Source organism: Squalius cephalus (genome assembly GCF_949319135.1).
Source record: "Squalius cephalus genome assembly, chromosome: 5".
Taxonomy (NCBI): domain Eukaryota; kingdom Metazoa; phylum Chordata; class Actinopteri; order Cypriniformes; family Leuciscidae; genus Squalius; species Squalius cephalus.
Window position 1 is genome coordinate 37,946,003 of NC_137126.1, and position 18,577 is coordinate 37,964,579.

Consider the following 18,577-nt stretch of genomic DNA (forward strand, 5'->3'; position numbering starts at 1 on the left):
AATATTACCAATAAAAAATAAATAAAATAACTGTAATTACTGGACATGAGAGCTTTCATATTTTGGGTGTTTAATGGCAGATTGATTATTCTATAATCCTGCAGTTATAGCCTACGTTATATTAAAAATTCAGGCTGTATACGTGTTTTTTTTTTTTAAATGTTATTTTTTTGACAATTGTCCTTTAAATGATTCAAAATCATTTACAATTTATAAATGTCTGAAACGCCAGATAAATATTAGAAAGTTAAAATAAAAAAATCACACGACGCGTCGTTAAGGCGTACCTTACAAATAGCCAGTGAGAGCTCTGGAGTGACGCTAAGAAATTTTACCAGACAGAAACACTGACCAATTACTTAATAATCCGTCAGTACTACAGCCAATCAGTGCAGGGAGGGGGCGGGACGTGAGCGGAAACCGGAAGCGCCTGCAGGAGCTGTGTGACCTGAGAAGGTCTCCGGCCTTGTGCAAAAGTTGCACGGTGAACGTGGCTGTGAACCTCCTAAGGCTGCCTTATTGAACAGCACAGCAGAGCCGCGATGTTTAAGTGCAATACAGCGTGGAATAAGCTGGCTCCGCTGGCCCGGGCCTCATCCTCTTTGTGTCTGCAGAATGCGCGGAAATCAGGCAAGTTGAGATAAACGGCAGAAGTCTGTGGCTCAGCAAATCACCTGTGAACCTCTTTTCAGTCTAGCAGAACAACGGCTTGCACAATTTCTATGGAAACACAAGTCCAGGCACCGGTAGGATAAGCGTTTATTTCACCGTGTGGATAGTCAAACCAATAAAGCACACTGAGTTGGACTGAATAGATAAACACAACTAAAAGTTTAATTTAGTGCTATCTAGGGTCACACAGCGCATATGTTCAAACACAATTTCAGCAAAACTCTATGCGGCCATTCTGTAAAAATTATTATTTTACGAAAAGACTTTATGGGTAAATGCAGGAGTGCAAGTGTTGCTGTAATTTTTGGCCCAAGGTCGTTGAACGTCAAAGTCTGCCTCAAATACATTTTTGGCTCTGACAACTCCATGCCGCTGTCATTCAACTAAGTGAATTGCACCGCAGCAGTAATACTGTATTGTGGTTATGAAGATATTTGTGATGAAATCTGAGAGCTCTCTATGCCTCCATTGACAGCTACGCAACTGACACTTTGACGCTTCAAAAAGTTGATAAACAGATCGTAAAACTAATTCATATGAATTGAGCGGTTTAGTCAATTTTCTGAAGAGACTCAATCGCTTTAGATGATGAAAAGATTTAATTTAGGTTTTTATTCACATATAAACATTGATCAGCGAGCATAAACAGAAACTCAACCGCACCTGCTGCTTGACAGACGAAAACAAACTTCATTGGTTCTTCCTGAAGTTCAAACGTGCTGCGTAACTCAAGAATGAACCTTACTGGTTCTTGCAGGTCAAGGGAACATGCTTGAGCTTCCATTTACCACAACTGTGTCAGCTGATGAATGCTTATATGTGAATAAAAACCTAAATTCAATCTGTTCATCATATAAAGTGATTGTGTCTCTTAAGAAGATCTTTGACTAAACCACTCAATTCGTATGGGTCAGTTTTATAATCTCAGTATGAACTTTTTGAAGCGTCAAAGTTTCAGATGCGTAGCTGTCAATTGAGGGACAGACAGATTTCATCAAATATATCTTCATTTATGTTCCGAAGATGAACGAAAGTCTTTCGGGTTTGAAATTGGAATGTCATTAGGGTGAGTAATTAATGACAGAATTTTCTATTTTTGGATGAACTATCCCTTTAAGATAGGCTGACTGTATACTACTATCCTGCATATTACACGGATGCTTATCAACTAAATAAATACATGAACATTAAATATTGGTTTAAAGTTTATGTAAAGATATTTTTATTCTGGAGTTCATGAAGAAATGGATAACCATACCATATGTAGACTATATTTGATTTAAGTGTGACATCAGTACAATGAGTTTGAGCAGACTTCTTTTATAAAGAATTAAGAATTTTTGTTTTTATGATTGACTTTTCAGTGCTGAGACATGGGAGAAGGCTGGATATGGTTCAAAAAGCCCATATGTCATCAGGGCCAACAGGAGGGGAAAACACTCTGTATTACGTCTTGGTTGGAGCAACATTTCTGGGGGCGGGAGTTTATGTAAGTACCCCTTTATTATTGGATTCTTCACCAGCCCCATATTGACAATGAATATTTATTTCTAGCATAGTTGCTTCAACTTTTACTGATATTCAAATCAGTACTGTTCTTGTGTGGGTTGTGGTTAGTTTGTATTATTGTAATAAAACTTAGTTTGTTAATTTTTTTCTAAAGGATGCTCAAGATATATTGATATACAAGATATAAATAGCGTTGCTTTGCTATACTCTGCCAGTTAAACTGCATTCTCAGTTGCTTTCAAAAAAAGATCTGATGTTAGAGGTGTTCCATGAATATAACTGGTAATCATTTACATGTAGCAGACTTTATCACACAAGATACTGATGCGAAGAGCACTTGGTGAAACAGGTTAATAAGCTTGATTATGGTTGCTTGTATAGCAGTTTCTCAGCACCTCCATTTCAGACTATGGATGAAAGGTTGCATCAGTTTTCTTCAGTGTAGTAAATAATGTTATAATTTCAATCATAAACGTTATCACTTTTTTTTTTGTCCTCACAGCTTTTGTTTTCCAAATGTTTTTATATATGATGTTGATTCTCGTATTTGCAGAGTTCAAAATGAGTGTTGTTTATTTGTTTGTGTGTTTGAAGACATACCGCACTCTATCAGGGGACAAGGAAAGATATAAGGAGCGTATGATAGAAATTGCCAGTAGGCCTAAACAAGAGCCACAAGCAGCTGAGGCTGTAGGTAAGTGATTACACTAATCACATGTAGACATGAATCACTGGTCTCATTTAATTAACAGTTATCAGTTGTTTCAATTAGTATATTTTCATCTTAAATAATTCTTGAAGGCTTAACTTAGGCCTATTTCTTAACATATAAAAAATTTTTTTTTGCCTTTAATTTACTATTGCCTGCAGCACAGATGTGAAAAAATAATATTAGTATCGGAGACGTTTATTTCAGTGGTATGTTGTCTTTTGTGTTTCAGCTGAAGTTGTGGCAGAATCAAAAGAAGGTGAGAGGTTATTTCTATACACTGCTATATGTGCACATTCACAGCCTTGCACACAGAGCACTGCAGTCCATTACTGAAGCTTTAGCTTAAATATGTCAGTTATTGGATGACTTTCTTATATGAAAGTTTTTAAAATTCTAATTTTGATTGGAAAACATAGATGAAAACGTAAGATAACCAATACTGTTGTGCTCTGAGGTATCATGGCTCTGGATTGTATTTGTCTATGTTACTGTGGCTCACATGGGTATTAACATGCACACAATGTCCTGTTCATGCATGATGACACTACACTTCCATTGGGAAATGTGACTTGGGAATTCTTAACTCTGTTTCGTCTGAAAAAGGGATTAACAACCTGAACATATTAAATGGTATATTATATTATGTACAATGATCAAGTCAGCCTCTGATTGCATGTTTAGTGTCTTCATTTTGGTATGTGCATAGCATAACATAAAATTGCTTAACTATCTCTGTTTTATCAGAGTAAAATCAGTTGATTTAGTAAAAATAATATAATCTGAAAGAGGTCATATCAATAATTGTATTGTTTTATTATTTTTTCCGCACTTCCACTTATAATTTTAGTCAAGGTTTGTTTAGGTAAAATCACTCCTAATTTAGTTTTTCCCAATTTTACTACTATTAGCTTTTGGCTACTGTAGTGGTTCAGAATGGGTTTTAGCTAGTATCAAATCGTTTTTATAGGAAAATCAAGGAAAACTTAATTTCTCATGATAAGAACCATTTTAATTTAGCATTTAATTACCAGAGGAAGCAATTTTTCTTTTTTAAGGGCTGAAAAATATCCATTCCATTGCATTAAAGGGGACCTATTATGCCCCTTTTTAAGAGATGTAAAATAAGTCTCTGATGTCCTCTGAGTGTGTATGTGAAGTTTTAGCTCAAAATACCCCATGGATAATTTTTTTATAGCATGTTAAAATTGCCACGTTTTAGGGGTGAGCAAAAACGTGCTGTTTTTGTGTGTCCCTTTAAATGCAAATGAGCTGGTGCTTCCGGCCCCCTTTCAAGAAGAGGGCGCTCTCCCTTTCATTACTGCCGTGACAAGTATCGATCCGAAGGCTAGATCATGAACAGTTGGTTCTGATCCATCCTCGAATAACAACTTCAACCATAGTGTTCTCAGTGACTTAGATGCCGGGAGTCTATGGAGATTATGTAAGTTGGTACATCCAACAACAGAATGTAATGTTTTTTGGCACATACATTGTATATCCCCAGTTGCTACAGCGAGTAAACGGGAATGGCGACTGCTGTCACTGTAGCTCACATTTAGGGTAGGATCTATGCTAATAGGGCAGATCGTCACCAGTCATGGGTGGAGCTTCCCTACTCTTATGTAAGAGTAGGGGGAAATCTGAAACCACTCGTTTGGAGAGATTAATTATTTATGGAGATTATAAAAAAGTATTGGTTGGATTTTTATAGTTATAGGCTGGTTGTTTACACACTGTAGACACACATACACACTGTAGTTCAAACACCTTATAAAAATTAATTTTGCATTATAGGCACCCTTCAAGGTGACCTATTATGCCCCTTTTCACAAGATGTAATATAAATCTAATTTCAGCTCAAAATACCCCTCAGATCATTTATTACAGCTTGTCAAATTTCCCCCCGTTTTTGTGTGTGTACCTTTAAATGCAAATGAGCTGCTGCTCCCCGTCCCGTTCAGAAGATGGCCTATCCTTTACACAAGCTTTGGATACTCCGGCAATAATAAAACACACGAATCTCAGCCATCCAAACTCTCAGAAATGACCTGTAGCTGAGTGCAGCCTTAAGAAGAGCCTCAGGAAGAGGTTGCAATTTTAAGATTTAGTTGTTGTGGAGTTACATTGATTCATCTCATCGACTCTATGTACCGTCATGTTTAACTTTTACACAAGTTGACACAGTTCTCTGAGGTCTTTATAAGAAAGCTGTGACATTTTTTTGGTCAAACAGTGTTCTGTGCTCGTCTGTGCAGCCAACGACAGAATAGTTTGCATGCTTTGCTTGAACTTTTGTCATTGCGTTAGAACTGGTTACACTGTTGTCGCTTGCGAAAACCAAAAACGTGGATGGAAACGTGCAGATTAAGGGGTAGTGATATTATAATAAGATCCCCTTCCTACATCAGAAGGGGAGCAAAATCTGATCGGCTCATTTTTTGTCATGCTTGCAGGAAAAAAGTGTTACCAAAACAAAGTTACTAGGTTGTCACTTTTCATGTTTTCTGGGTTGGTAGATGCACTGGGGACCCGATTATAGCACTTAAACACTGAAAAAGTCAGATTTCGTGACATATCCCCTTAAATTCAATGCATTAAAAAAAACGAATGCATTGTCACAAATGACAGTTATATGCACATTATGCAGACATCAAGAGTAGACTTTAACATGGTCTTTATTCATAAAATGCTAGGATCAACAAATGCACTCTTAGTATTAACAAATCCATGGTTTCTGTGATAAGTTGTGTGTGTACAATGCATATACACTACCGTTCAAGTAAGATTTGTTTTTAAGTCATTTTTAATTGACAGTAAAAAAATTTACGTTGTTACATTTCCACAAAAATATTAGGCAGCACAACTGTTTCAACATTGATAATAATAATACTAAGTGTCTTCTTGGGCTGCAAATCATCATAATAGAATGATTTCTGAAGGATCATGTGACACTGAAGTCTGGAATAATGATGCAGAAAATTCAGCTTTGCATCACAGAAATAAATTACATTTAAAAAAAATGTAAAAACTTATTTTAAATTGTAGTAATATTTCACAATATTATATAACAGTAATATCTCACAATATTACTGTGTTGATACCGCATTTCATATAAATTCAATAGCAAATAAATGCAGCCTTGGTGAACATAAGACTGGTAAAATCATGTACATGAATTGTCACTTTCACTTATGCATGCTTCTTGGGACACTGCATACTGCATGTGACTGTCTGTTTAATGTTCCTATTTACTGTCTTTTTATTTGTGTAAATGTCATCTTTAACTCTCCTAATATTTCTGCATCATATATACACTTGCCTCTAAATAACCTTAAATAAACTTTAAATAACTCTAAATAAGCATCTTCCAGGAATGGTAAATGTAAACTGTTAACTATCTTTAGAATTGTCACTGTGACCTTCCACCTCTGCTCATACATGGTGAACTGTCTCCTTTATATCAAGTGTTTGACTCTGAGCATTTGTTTTTGTGTGACTGCCTTGTGGGTAACTCCATTGAAGTTCCTCACCCAACCAATTAACTATCCATTATTTTTATTCTAAATTTCATCTACTGTGCTTTTTCAAATTGAGAGGTTTAAATTGTACAAAACGAATCCGTTTTCTTTCTGCCATTGGGCCAAGATTGGTTGGATTGAGGCGATGTTCTATGAAGTTCTTTCATCCTTGATGAATATGCCTGAGGCTCTTCTTCATCATGTCTTTCACTTGTCAGTTGTGTATTTTGCTTCACACATTGTCTGTCACCAACAAAACATTTCCACCACAAGAACACCACTATTTTTGTCTTCCTTTTTCTGTTCGTCCTACTAACTCTTAGATGTTTTCAAGAGAGCTGTTTTGTCTTGCTTTAACTACTTTATTCCTGTTAAAATATTTGGAAAGATTTTTAGATGGCTTGACTATACCCATTTGTCTGGATTGTCTGTCCTTTCCTCTGCTGACACAATGAAGCTGAAGTTTTGGAGAAACTCTCATCTTCTGGAACTTGCTTTGAAAAAAAAAAAATCTGTTAATGTGCATGTTCCTCATAAGTTTCTGTTGAGGAACATGCCTTTTTGATTGGCATTGACACATTGACCAGCTACGAGTGTTAAAAGAAAAATGGCAAAGAGGAGCTTTGAGTTTTTTTAAAATAAGAATCTTGGTTTATTGTAACGGTAATGAAGTCTGAGAGAAGATTCCTGAGAATTGATGCACTTCATGGTAACATGGTAGTCCTCCATAAAACATCAGGATCCTTTCATGGAATGTCACACAGAAAATTTTCCAACTAAGGAAGGAAGTGGATGAAGACCCTGACACCTTCACATTCACCCATAACTATTGTCCTTTTCCTTATGTTTTTACCCTTTTCTGACAAATTCATTCCTGATCCTGGATCCTTAAATTTGTCCTTTTTCACCAGAAGAACCGTACTCGTACAACCTATCAAAGCTTGAAAATGTTAGGATTCAGAGCAATGAAAAATGCTAGGTATTTTTTTAAAAGTCAGTTATCTGCTCATAATCCTGCTTTAGATGTTGCAGCACCTCTGGAATCCATCCCAGAACCATCTCCAGAGCCAGTTATAAGTGGTAAGAGCTGAGGAAGATGGAGTGGAGGATTGTTTTGGTGCATCTTCTGTCTCAGTCAAACAATCTTGTGTTTTGCTCGTCTGTGGCATTAGAGCCTGTTGCTGAAGAACCAACTTCAACAGAACCTTCTGTTGAAGAACCTCCGGTAACAGAAGCTATTGTGGAGTCCCCTGAAGCTGAACCTCTTGCAGAAGCTCCCGTAACTGAACCCGTTGTGGAAGAACCTGTAACTGAACCCGTTGTGGAAGAACCTGTAACCGAACCCATTGTAGAAGCTTCTATTCCGGAACCCATCGTAGAAGCTCCAGTAACGGAACCTGTTGAAGCCTCTGTAGTGGAATCAGTCATTGAAGTCCCTGTAACGGAACCTGTTGAAGAAGCTCCAGCAGTTCTACAGAGTGAAGAGCCCTTAGCTCCTGTAGTTGAGAGTGGTAAGATTGACACATCTGCATGGAAATCCAGGATTTTTAAGGAGGAAAATACTTTTATTTGGATATTGAGGTTAACATCTTTCCTCTCCTCTAACATCGTGATTAAGAAACCGAGCCCACACCTGTAATCATCGCTGAGCATGTTCCAGAGGCTTCATCTGTTTCTGAGAGTGGTAAGAGTCCAGTTTTGACTGGATGGGAATCAGTTCTGCAATATAAACATGTTACCGATAAAATATACTGATAATTACTTCATTGACACATATGGACATCTATTCAAAACTTTCTATTACTACACCTTTTTATTTTTATGGCTACATATGATCTTTTTTGAGTTTGACTAGATTGTGTCTTGGTCTGTCTTTGGTTGGTTATTTCCTTTATCAATGAAGATCATTTGTTTTTCTTGTCTATATAAACCACATTGTCCTCACTTCTTTTCAAGGCCTTATCTTTCTTCCCCCACTCAGCCATTTCATGCTTTGAACGTTTGTTGTGTCAAAGTGTGACTGATTTAATGCTAATGGCTAATGCTAATTGTACAAGGTCACACACTTATGACCAATTTGCAGCCGTGTTTCCAGATTATTCGATGTATCGTTTGCACTAATATTACTATAAAAATGCTAATCTCTCCCCTCATCTAGCGCTGTGTTCCTGAGATCACTCACGTATTCTTGTACAGATAATGTTAAGCGCACTCACATGGCTAATTCACGATACATGTCAAGTTATTCATAAATGCTTGTTTGTGTATGTGTGTTTGTACTAAATTTGTCTTTCTTTAACCAGCTGCAGATCCTGAGCCAGCTTCTGCTGCTGTGACCCTTGAATCCACTGCTGCTCACTTAGATGTCCCTGAACACGCTCCCTATCTGCTGATTGGTGGAGGCACAGCTTCATTCGCTGCAGCTCGGTCCATTCGGGCACGCGACCCTGGTGCCAGGGTGAGTCTGTCCGTTTAGTAGTAGTTAGGCAGCATTAACGCTCAAGTATTGTAATCATAAATCGTTCATCAATACAATCACTTAAACGGGTTTGCCAAGAACCCCCAAATATGAGGATGAGGGACCTTGTGTTAGGCTTCCTTACTTAAAAATAAAGACATATTTCCTGGATTAATAGCAGTAATATAGAAAATAATACAGGACATGTAATATTGTAAAGACAACAAAATGAAATCATCGTTTTTAAAATTGAATAAAATGCTTTTATATTGTCATTGAACTAAAGAAATCTGTTAAAATATCTGGAAAATATTTACTTTTTATGCTTTTTAAGTTGACAAGCGTGTCTGAGATTAACTTTTTTTTTAAACAAAACTCTTAAGTAGATTTTCTTTTCTTTTTTTTTTTCACCGTTCGAAACTAGTGATGGCAGTGGAATAATCACAATGAATCAGTTAATATGACCAGTATTTGGAAAGCAGAAAGAGTAATATAATCAAATTTTGTGAATAATATAAACATCAAGTTTCATTAAATGTATTTAATTAATATCTTCGGTGCACAAGTTTACATAAATTCTAAGAGCCCTAAAAATACATTTTGTGGAATCTTTTATTTTTCTTCCAATTTAAAATAATAATAATTATGAACCACAGATGTGTCCATTGTAAATCCCATCTGCAAAACATATCTATGTATTAAAGTGTGTGTGTCCTGTGTGTATTTGTTATACAGGTGTTGATAGTAACAGAGGAGTCTGAACATCCCTACATGAGACCCCCTCTCTCTAAAGAACTCTGGTTCTCTGATGACCCCAAGGTCACTGAAACACTGCGCTTCAAACAATGGAACGGCAAAGAGAGGAGGTGTGTGACGAGTGTTCCAGACCACTTAAACCAGACCTAACACTGATACTCTGACTTTTTTGTTGAAGGGTCATAATTGCATCATATTTCTGAATTTTTTGTTCAGTCTGTTTGCATATATCGTGATGTTAATTAATTTCTTTTTGTTGTAGTATTTACTTCCAGCCTCCCTCGTTCTACATCAGTCCCGCGGATCTTGCTAAAGTTGAGAATGGGGGTGTGGCTGTGCTTACGGGCCGTAAGGTGAGAAACTCTGACACCAGCATCTAATGTTGCTGTGGAGTTGCGTTCTTAATTATGTCCACTTGAACAAGTCTGAAAAATGCTGAAGTTGCAGAAGAGGAGAAAATGTTTTATGGATTGCTAAATGTGTGTGAATGAGTTGTCCTCATCATAACTCTGTGTGTGTGTTTGTACCTATGGTGTAGGTGGTACACATGGATGTCAGAGAAAATAAAGTCAAACTGAGTGATGGTGCAGAGATCTCCTATGAAAAGTGCTTGATTGCCACAGGTAAAACGCATATAATATGCACAAGAACACATACGCAGGGGTGTAAAATCTATTGCTGACTGTCCTGTAAATGAATATGTGTATGTGTATTAGGTGGGGTGCCTAGGAACCTGCAAGTGATTGAAAGGGCAGGAGAGGAGGTGACGAAGAGGACAACCCTCTTTAGGAAAGTATGTCTTGCTTCACATATTTTGGGCAGAGTGGAGCAGTAGTGTTCAAGTCAAATCCCCAATTAATATGTCTGTCAACATGAAATCAATATTGATCCCATTTATGTTCTGAATACATGTTCCTGGTCTTATTAATGTGCACAGTTCATTGGTACATGTTATTCTAAAGGACAAAAGGTTTTCTTTATCAACATGCAATAAATCACTCAGACACTGAAAGCTTTTCTTTTCAGATGATGGAAAAATCATGGCTTGTCCCATTTCTTTCCTTGCTGAATAACTATCCTATTTCACTCAAACAATGCACACTAAATGGGTTGTGAATGCTGTTTCATTTTGACTTTAATATTTGTCAATTGACTGAAATGCACTTGATTCAGGATCAGATTATACCTAAATCTACAGTGTCAGTACAGATAGAACCAAAATAACATGCTTCTTTAGATGAGCTCTTTTACTAAGTGCATATGCTCATCTCATGAGATGCCAAATTCATAAATGTAAATGTGCAGAGCACCGCTGGAGGGCACCCTTATGTTAATAATGTCGCTGTAGCATTTTGCACACCACTATAAATTGCAAGAGTAGATTTTTTTTTTCTTGTTAATCAGAGGACTAATTTACATTAAGCCTTGTGTACAAATTTTTCTTGATATACATTTTCCTTCTATGTTGCTCACATTCTATATCTTGTTCCTACAGTCCTGGAAAACCAGGAAATAGCAAGGAAATTCAAATTGTGGGAAAATAATGAATGGAAATTTCTATATTAAACGAAGTTATTATGTTCAAGTGTAAAACATTTTTTTTTTATCTTTATACTGTAAATCCTAAAAATATGTAATAACTGGAAAACTAATGAAAATGTTTTGGTCTTTTTGGTAGATTGAAGATTTTAGATCTCTAGAGAAGATCAGCAGAGAGGTGAAGTCCATTACCATCATCGGCGGAGGTTTCCTCGGCAGCGAGCTTGCATGTGCCATGGGTCGCAGATGTGAGTCTAAACCTTCAGCTGTCATTTAGATGGGGGAAAAAAATCAAGCCAAAAGTGTTGATTGTAAAAAAAAAGATTCCAAAAATGATGTAGTTGTAATTGCATTATATTATGTTCTGAAATGCTCATAATCAGATTAGTTACTTTTTTTATTGATTACATGATCCCATATTATTCACACAATAGCAGTATATTGTTCATAACTGATTGATTATACTCAATTAATCTTTTTTTAAAAATTTGAAAAGTTATATACAGTAATTTGTTTTAGGAATGGGGAGGGGTGTGTGTTGGGGTGTTGTGGATTTGCACACACAGTCTATAGTCTATAATTACATGCAAAATGGAGAGGCCACATAGCATATGACCACTGGAGAATTTTCTCAACACTGCATATCTAATCAACTCCTCACTAACACATTTTAATTATTATTTGAATTATCACTCAGTGAGTCATTTAACATTGTATTACTACTTTGTCTTTAGAAGGCTTTTGTCTTTCAAACAGATTAAATGCACAATTGCCATTTTGTATTTACATGTAATGTAGGGATGGATTTTTTTTTTTCAGAAGAACCTCTTTGAATTAAATTTAAGTTAATAGTTAAGGCATTAATTTAACAACACATTTGCATGTCCGCAGTTTTATTATGTTGTAAATGGTCACATGGTCACACTTTTTGTTTGATCTTTATGTTAGTGTTTTAAATGGATTGTTTTTATTGTAAAATTATGATTTTATTAATTATTTGCTTTATCAGCTTATAAACTTTATCAGTTTATAAACCATGCAGTTCCTTCGCAAACCTCAATTCAGGAAACCCTGATGTAATGTGATGTTTAATGTATATCATCATGTTGATAAAAATTAAAAATGGAATATATTTTCTTTCTCTTTGGATTGTATATAAATACGGTACAAGATTTTCCTATTCAAATCAATATGATAAATCAGTTCAAAAGTAATTTAAGTAATCAAAAAGTAGTCAGATTATATTATATATTATATTATATTATATTAGAATGTGTCATATAATAGATTACATTATAGAACACATTATTAATTACAAGTTTGGTCATATCATTTGCAATTGTGTTATCTTGTTATAAGGATTGGGGTTGGCTTTCATATAAATATGGATGTCTTTTTTTATTTTTTTATTGAAACAAACTACTGAATTTTCCTCCTTGTTTTTGCCGTCGCTTTCTTTTTCTCTCCTTCTTTTTAGCTGCGGACCCTGGTTTAGAGGTGATCCAGATGTTCCCAGAGAAGGGTAACATGGGAAAAGTACTGCCTGAATACTTGAGTAACTGGACCACTGAGAAAGTCCGGAAAGGTAAGAAAATGAATAAAGGACGCTGGAATTGGAATATAGGCATTTTGAAAAGTTTGAAAGCCAAAAGTTGACCACAGCTAACCTTTTGACCACTCATAGAGGGTGTGAACGTTATCCCGGATGCTCTAGTGAAAAATGTGAGCTACAAAAATGACCAATTGGAGATCAAACTGAAGGATGGACGAGTGGTGAGTCTGCTTTTCTGTCAGCCAATCATAACATGGCCTGATCATCTGTTTGCTAATTTACAGTGTTTTATGGTTATACAGTATTTGTATTACGCTAAATAAAAACAATGAGGCTTTTTTTTCTTGTGTTGTTGTTTTAGGTGAAGACTGACCACATTGTGGCAGCAGTTGGTTTGGAGCCCAGTGTGGAACTTGCCAAATCAGGCGGGCTGGAGGTGGACTCTGATTTCGGAGGGTACCGTGTTAACGCTGAGCTCCAGGCTCGCTCCAACATCTGGGTGGTACGTAGGGCTGAGGTTTTTTCCGGCAAAACTTATGAAAGGGCAGAGAGGAGGATCTTATACTACTAAACTGTCGGTATTTAGACACGAATGTCCTAAAGAACGAAGGAGATGAATGGCTCGGTTTTCATAGGAACTGTACTAGTTCTGAATCTCAATTTTGACATGATAATCAAGGTTCCTCTTTGTTTGCGTTCTAGGCAGGGGATGCTGCATGTTTTTATGACATCAGGCTGGGCCGCCGGCGTGTGGAGCACCATGATCACGCGGTGGTCAGTGGCAGACTGGCTGGAGAGAACATGACTGGAGCCAACAAACCCTATTGGCATCAGTCTATGTTCTGGTAACCACACATCTTCAACAAACTCACCTTTTAATATGTGTTTTTAATAGCATCAGGGTTTCTTTAAAGTACTTAAATTTCAGACACATGGTTCCATCTACTGAATTCAATTCTGCTGTTTTTGTTCAGATCAATCTGTGAAGAATGACCCATATTCTTACATAGCTTATACGCAGTGTTGTAAATGTTAACCGGTGGATTGAAATGAAGAAAATGTGCTTTAAAAAATTTAGAATTATAAGGTATCTAGAATATTGTATATAATCATATTTTAAATCAATATATATAATCTTTTAGCATTTTGACTCATCCCTTTTCTTAAATGGTTTAAAGGCTAAAATTAGTTTTTGTTTTTTTATAAAACTTGATTTTGTCAAAACGTGTTGTTTTGATCATAAAAATGAATAAGCATGAATAAGAAAGCGGCAATCTACATGTCTCGTTCTCATCTCTCATCTCGGTCACTCTCTCGTACACTGTACTAGCCCTCTCTCCTCATTGGACTTTAAAAAGGTCATATGCCACTTAAATTACATTTTATTTGTCAGTATATGGCTTAACATTGCTGCAGTAATGAATAACACAGGTACAGTAGGTCTTCGATACTGTCCAGATTGGCAGTAACAAACCCACCTTTATTGTCTTTATTGTGCTTGATATAAAATAAAAAGTGATTTAAAAAGTCCTTGAAAGTCCTTGAATCTGGCGTTCATGAAAGAGTGGGAACCCTGAAGCATAATGCAGCACTCACAATTTGTCCTGTCTTCAGGAGTGATCTAGGACCAGATGTTGGATATGAAGCCATCGGTATAGTGGACAGCAGCCTGCCCACCGTGGGAGTGTTTGCTAAAGCCACGGCCAAGGACACACCAAAAGCTGCAACCGAACAATCAGGTACACAAACATTTGCTATTGAAACACCACATAAACACCATTTTCAGCAAGAGTTTGCTATTACTCTCCTTTTGTGGTATATTGTGACCTTTTGTGGTACTGGATGCCTTGAATTTCTTGAATGGGATTAATAAAGTATCAATCATCATCATTTGCATTCAATAGCAGAGTGCAAACAAAAATGCACAAAAAAACCCCCAAGTTTTCTCTGTTTACAGGCACCGGAATCCGTTCCGAGAGTGAGACGGAGGAGGTTGCCGGGGCGTTTAAGGCAGGAACAGCGGCCCCTCCACCTCCTATCCAGCAGAAGGAGGATTATGGGAAGGGAGTGATATTTTACCTGAGGGACAAAGTGGTGGTCGGTATCGTTCTGTGGAACGTCTTCAACAGAATGCCCATCGCAAGGAAGGTGAGCAGAGATATCATTCCCTTTGTCCATTCATCTTCATTTCAGTGTTTCTTATGAAGGTAATATGATGCCATAAAGAATCGCAGGCGCAGGGTAAGATTTGTGAAAGTGTACATAAGTTTGCAAGCAGAAATTAAATTTGCATGTGCAAGAGAAGATTTGTAAAGGTGTAAATCGCCTTTCAAGTGTAAGAAAAAAAATATTTGCAGCATTTTACTGTTATTCGTAAGTGTAATTCATGTATTGTGAAGCTGCAGCTTCATGCTAACGCAAAATAAATAGGATCTGTATTCCTCTGACTTCCACTTTTCCGCGCCTATACTTTTGGCACGTTTTTTGCGCACAAATGCTGCCAAAAGCATTGCAGGCCTGTGAACAGTAATTTGCAAGCGAAAACAACAAAGTCAGGAACTGCAAAACAGATTGATCACATAAAACCAACCTTTGTGTTGGTTAAAAAATAAACTGTTGTAAATGTCTGAATGACTTGTGTCCATGGGGCAAAAAAGTTCCTGAAATAACCCGATTTGTACAGTTGCGTCTTTCTTTTACCTGCGCTTACAGTTTTGGCACGGTTCTCTCACTCACTGAGTTTTGCAAGCGCGAAGAGGAGGGCGGGTCCACCTTCTTCATGTAGGCAATCAAATAAGCTTCTCGCTGACTCTCGATTTACTCTTATCTGATTGGTTCAATAAACACGCCAGTCACCAGAACACATCTTTATCTTCATTGGCTCAGAAACATTCTCGTTGCTGAAATGGTACTTTTAATGCACACATACATGTTAAATAAATAAATAAATCATGATTGCTTAATAAGCTGTGCACCACTAGGCTGATTAAGGCTGACTGACATTCACACTGAATTTCAAGCTGGTGTTAACTTTATTGGATTGAAATTTTATATATAATCTGTTACATCACCGAACTTATGTTAAACTTTACAATCAAATAATTTAATACCCATTCTTTATGTAATAATACTATTCTGATGCAGTGTTTTTCACATCATGTCTCTGTTCATGGTATTTAACACTCAATTATATATTTTGAAATATTGGTCGCACTGTCAATATTGATTCTGATTACTTTCGTGTGACTGATCAAGCTATTATATGTAGCTAGTATGAATAACAAAATGCTTTCTCTGTGTCCAGATTTGACTGTAATGAAAAACTGATACTAAATCAACATAAACTCAACTTTGACAAAAAGTAACTAGTTATGTCTTAATAAAAACCCAGCAACCAGGGAACACACAGCATCTTGAAATGTTTATATATAGGGCTATACAGCAATCGAGTGGTTACACGATGGCATTGCAGGTGATAAATGGTGCATAATTTAAAGATGCCCTTAAAATACATGTTAAAGGGTAAAATATTATTATAACTCATTTTACTATTGAAAGGCGATTTACACCTTTACAAATCTTCTCTTGCGTATGCAAATTTAACTTGCGCTTGCAAACTTATGTACACTTTCACAAATCTTACCCTACGCATGTGATTCTTTATGGCATCATATTACCTTCATAGTTTCTCTGATAAAGATTGGTCTTTGGTGTTTTATGCCCCCAACGTCGCCTTCCAGGCAGCGAGGGGATGGGTAGGTTTAAGGTTGAGGGTAGGGTTAGCTGCCTCTAAGGAGCCATTGGGGGCATAAAACACCATCGAGCATAAAGATTGATTTATTGTTTTGTCTTTATTTGTAGATAATCAAAGATGGAGAGGAACATACAGATCTGAATGAGGTGGCCAAGCTTTTCAACATCCATGAGGACTGAATAATTTTTCGTTTTCTCTGTTCTCTGTCCATATTTCTGTGGAGTGAACTTGGGAAAAGACATACAGGCTTGCAACAGCCTTTCATCTGTCATTTTGACCTTGAACTCTCTGAGATCCGGACATGCAATGCTGCCTCTGGGGCTGTGATTTCAATCTGCTCATGGATTGTTTCAAACTGTATCACTTAATTTTCTACTGAGGGAAATCTATACCTGTTGTTTGTATTGAAAAGTGCTGTGTTTTTTTCCCTGTTGTGGTCAGTAAATTTTCATCTCACTTCTTGAATGCATCCCTTCTGAACACCTCCTCCAAAACCTGATGGGATAACTACTTTCGTTGAATATTGCAATAAAATTGCATTTTGAATCAAACAATACCAGATGAAAGACATTCCTCTGACACCTGGTAGCACAGTGTTTTCTGTCTGCGTGATCAAAGCAGCTGGTACAAATGAAACTAAATAAAAGTAAATTATTTTTATTTATGCCTCATGTTTCATTTGAATTCTTCCTAACTTGGTTTTTGTTAACATTTGTAGATGCACTGGACAGTGATTGTTTGGCCTTTCCAGAAGTCTTTCCAGGAATTTACCAACCATCTGCAAGTGCAAGAAGTTGTGCATTTGAATGCCTGTGTCTCCGATATGGGTGTGACCCTGAGGGTTTTGAGATGCGTGGAGAAGATGCAATATGTTTTGGCTCATTAAACCTGTGATTGCCTGCAAACATGTTCCCTAACATAGCCTTGACCTATTTTCTTATGCACCAGCGCTCTGATATACCGGTCTGAGTAATAGAAAATTACTTATTCTGTCTTTCTGCAGAGTGAATGGGGTATGGGGAAAAAATACAGTTTGAGAGTTATAAAATTTTGATGTTTAATGGAATGTTTTGATGTGTCCAAATGCTATTTGGATGTTGTTTTGATATAGCACTCAAACTTTAATCTGCACTGAATTAGCTGCTAGGTAGAGATTACAGATTTACATTAATTCAGTCTTATATCTACTTATCTTTTGCAGAATAAATTTTTATTTTTTTATTTTTTTCAAAACAGAGGATCAAATGTGCACTGGAATTTTAAGAGTTTCAAGATTTAGCTTTTCAGTATACTGAATAGGATTTACCTATAGGATTGGGTTGCGATTTCAGGTTCAGATTATTTTCGGTGTATTTCAGATAAATTGTTTAAATGTGAAATTCTCTCTCTACTAATGCTGTACAAATCATTTATTTGTTAATTGGACAACATCGCGTTGCGTTGTTTGTTTTCGTGTATAGACAGCATACGGGAAAGTTAGGCTACTTGTTGGTTATTCAGTAATATTATAGATCTGACTGCACTGACACTATCAGATGAAAACAAAACTCGAACTGAATTGATCTGAATTATGATCTAATTATTTCGCTGTGCACGGTCTTTGTGTTGCATCACATTCACAACTCAGGTAAAATAGCTTCTATATTTCCTTTCCTTTCCTATCCTATCCTATCAGCGGGGAGCGCATTTAACATGTGTGTGTGGATTTTGCAAGTAATTTGTATTTTTGGTGGTTTGCAATGACCGAGTTCTGTAGTAAATCTGAGCTCCAGCCTCCACAAAAACAAGATCAGATGTTACTGAGATAAAGTTCCTTATATTCTCTAAAAAGCATATGAACAGGGTGGATGTCGCTGACCCGAACACAAACACACGAGTTTCTGCTTCCACGCCAGTTAATCTGGAGTCAGCCAGGAATTCTCAGTTGAGAATGCCTGAGTACCTTTAACCCCTGTGGAGACTGAAAAATTGAAGTGAACATGTGTTTATGTGGTGTTTCGAATTTTACGATTCATTGGTTAATAACTTCAGACGTGTTAATGATTAGAAGTCAGTGGTGTGTGTGTATTTGGAGGGTCTTGGATAATTATGTTGACTGAGAGCATAC

The 18,577-nt window shown here is 36.7% G+C and overlaps 1 protein-coding gene across 2 annotated transcripts; it reads left to right on the forward strand.

The window, feature by feature from the left end:
* Positions 1-411: 411 nt before the first annotated feature.
* On the forward strand, positions 412-17,134 carry aifm1 (apoptosis inducing factor mitochondrion associated 1). 2 transcript variants are annotated; one of them, XM_079870494.1, is made up of 20 exons: positions 412-630; positions 2,037-2,161; positions 2,776-2,875; positions 3,123-3,149; positions 7,435-7,491; positions 7,584-7,922; positions 8,030-8,095; positions 8,715-8,869; positions 9,605-9,735; positions 9,888-9,978; positions 10,164-10,248; positions 10,342-10,418; positions 11,304-11,412; positions 12,642-12,749; positions 12,849-12,937; positions 13,078-13,218; positions 13,419-13,561; positions 14,331-14,455; positions 14,674-14,864; positions 16,578-17,134. In XM_079870494.1, exons 1-20 carry the CDS (start codon positions 543-545, stop codon positions 16,647-16,649), a joined length of 2,319 nt encoding a protein of 772 aa, XP_079726620.1. In that variant the 5' UTR covers positions 412-542; the 3' UTR covers positions 16,650-17,134. The 2 variants fall into 2 exon arrangements, with proteins under 2 accessions (XP_079726620.1, XP_079726621.1); XM_079870495.1 differs by lacking the exons at positions 7,435-7,491; positions 7,584-7,922; positions 8,030-8,095.
* Positions 17,135-18,577: the final 1,443 nt, after the last annotated feature.

What these genes read in the sequence shown, in the direction of transcription:
- aifm1 (XM_079870494.1), top strand. Translation starts at nt 543, where the DNA reads ATGTTTAAGTGCAATACAGCGTGGAATAAGCTGGCTCCGCTGGCCCGG. An exon ending in TCCAGAGCCAGTTATAAGTG is followed by an intron (nt 7,492 to 7,583) that starts GTAAGAGCTGAG and finishes CTGTGGCATTAG; the next exon opens with AGCCTGTTGCTGAAGAACCA. An exon ending in AACTGAAGGATGGACGAGTG is followed by an intron (nt 12,938 to 13,077) that starts GTGAGTCTGCTT and finishes TTGTTGTTTTAG; the next exon opens with GTGAAGACTGACCACATTGT.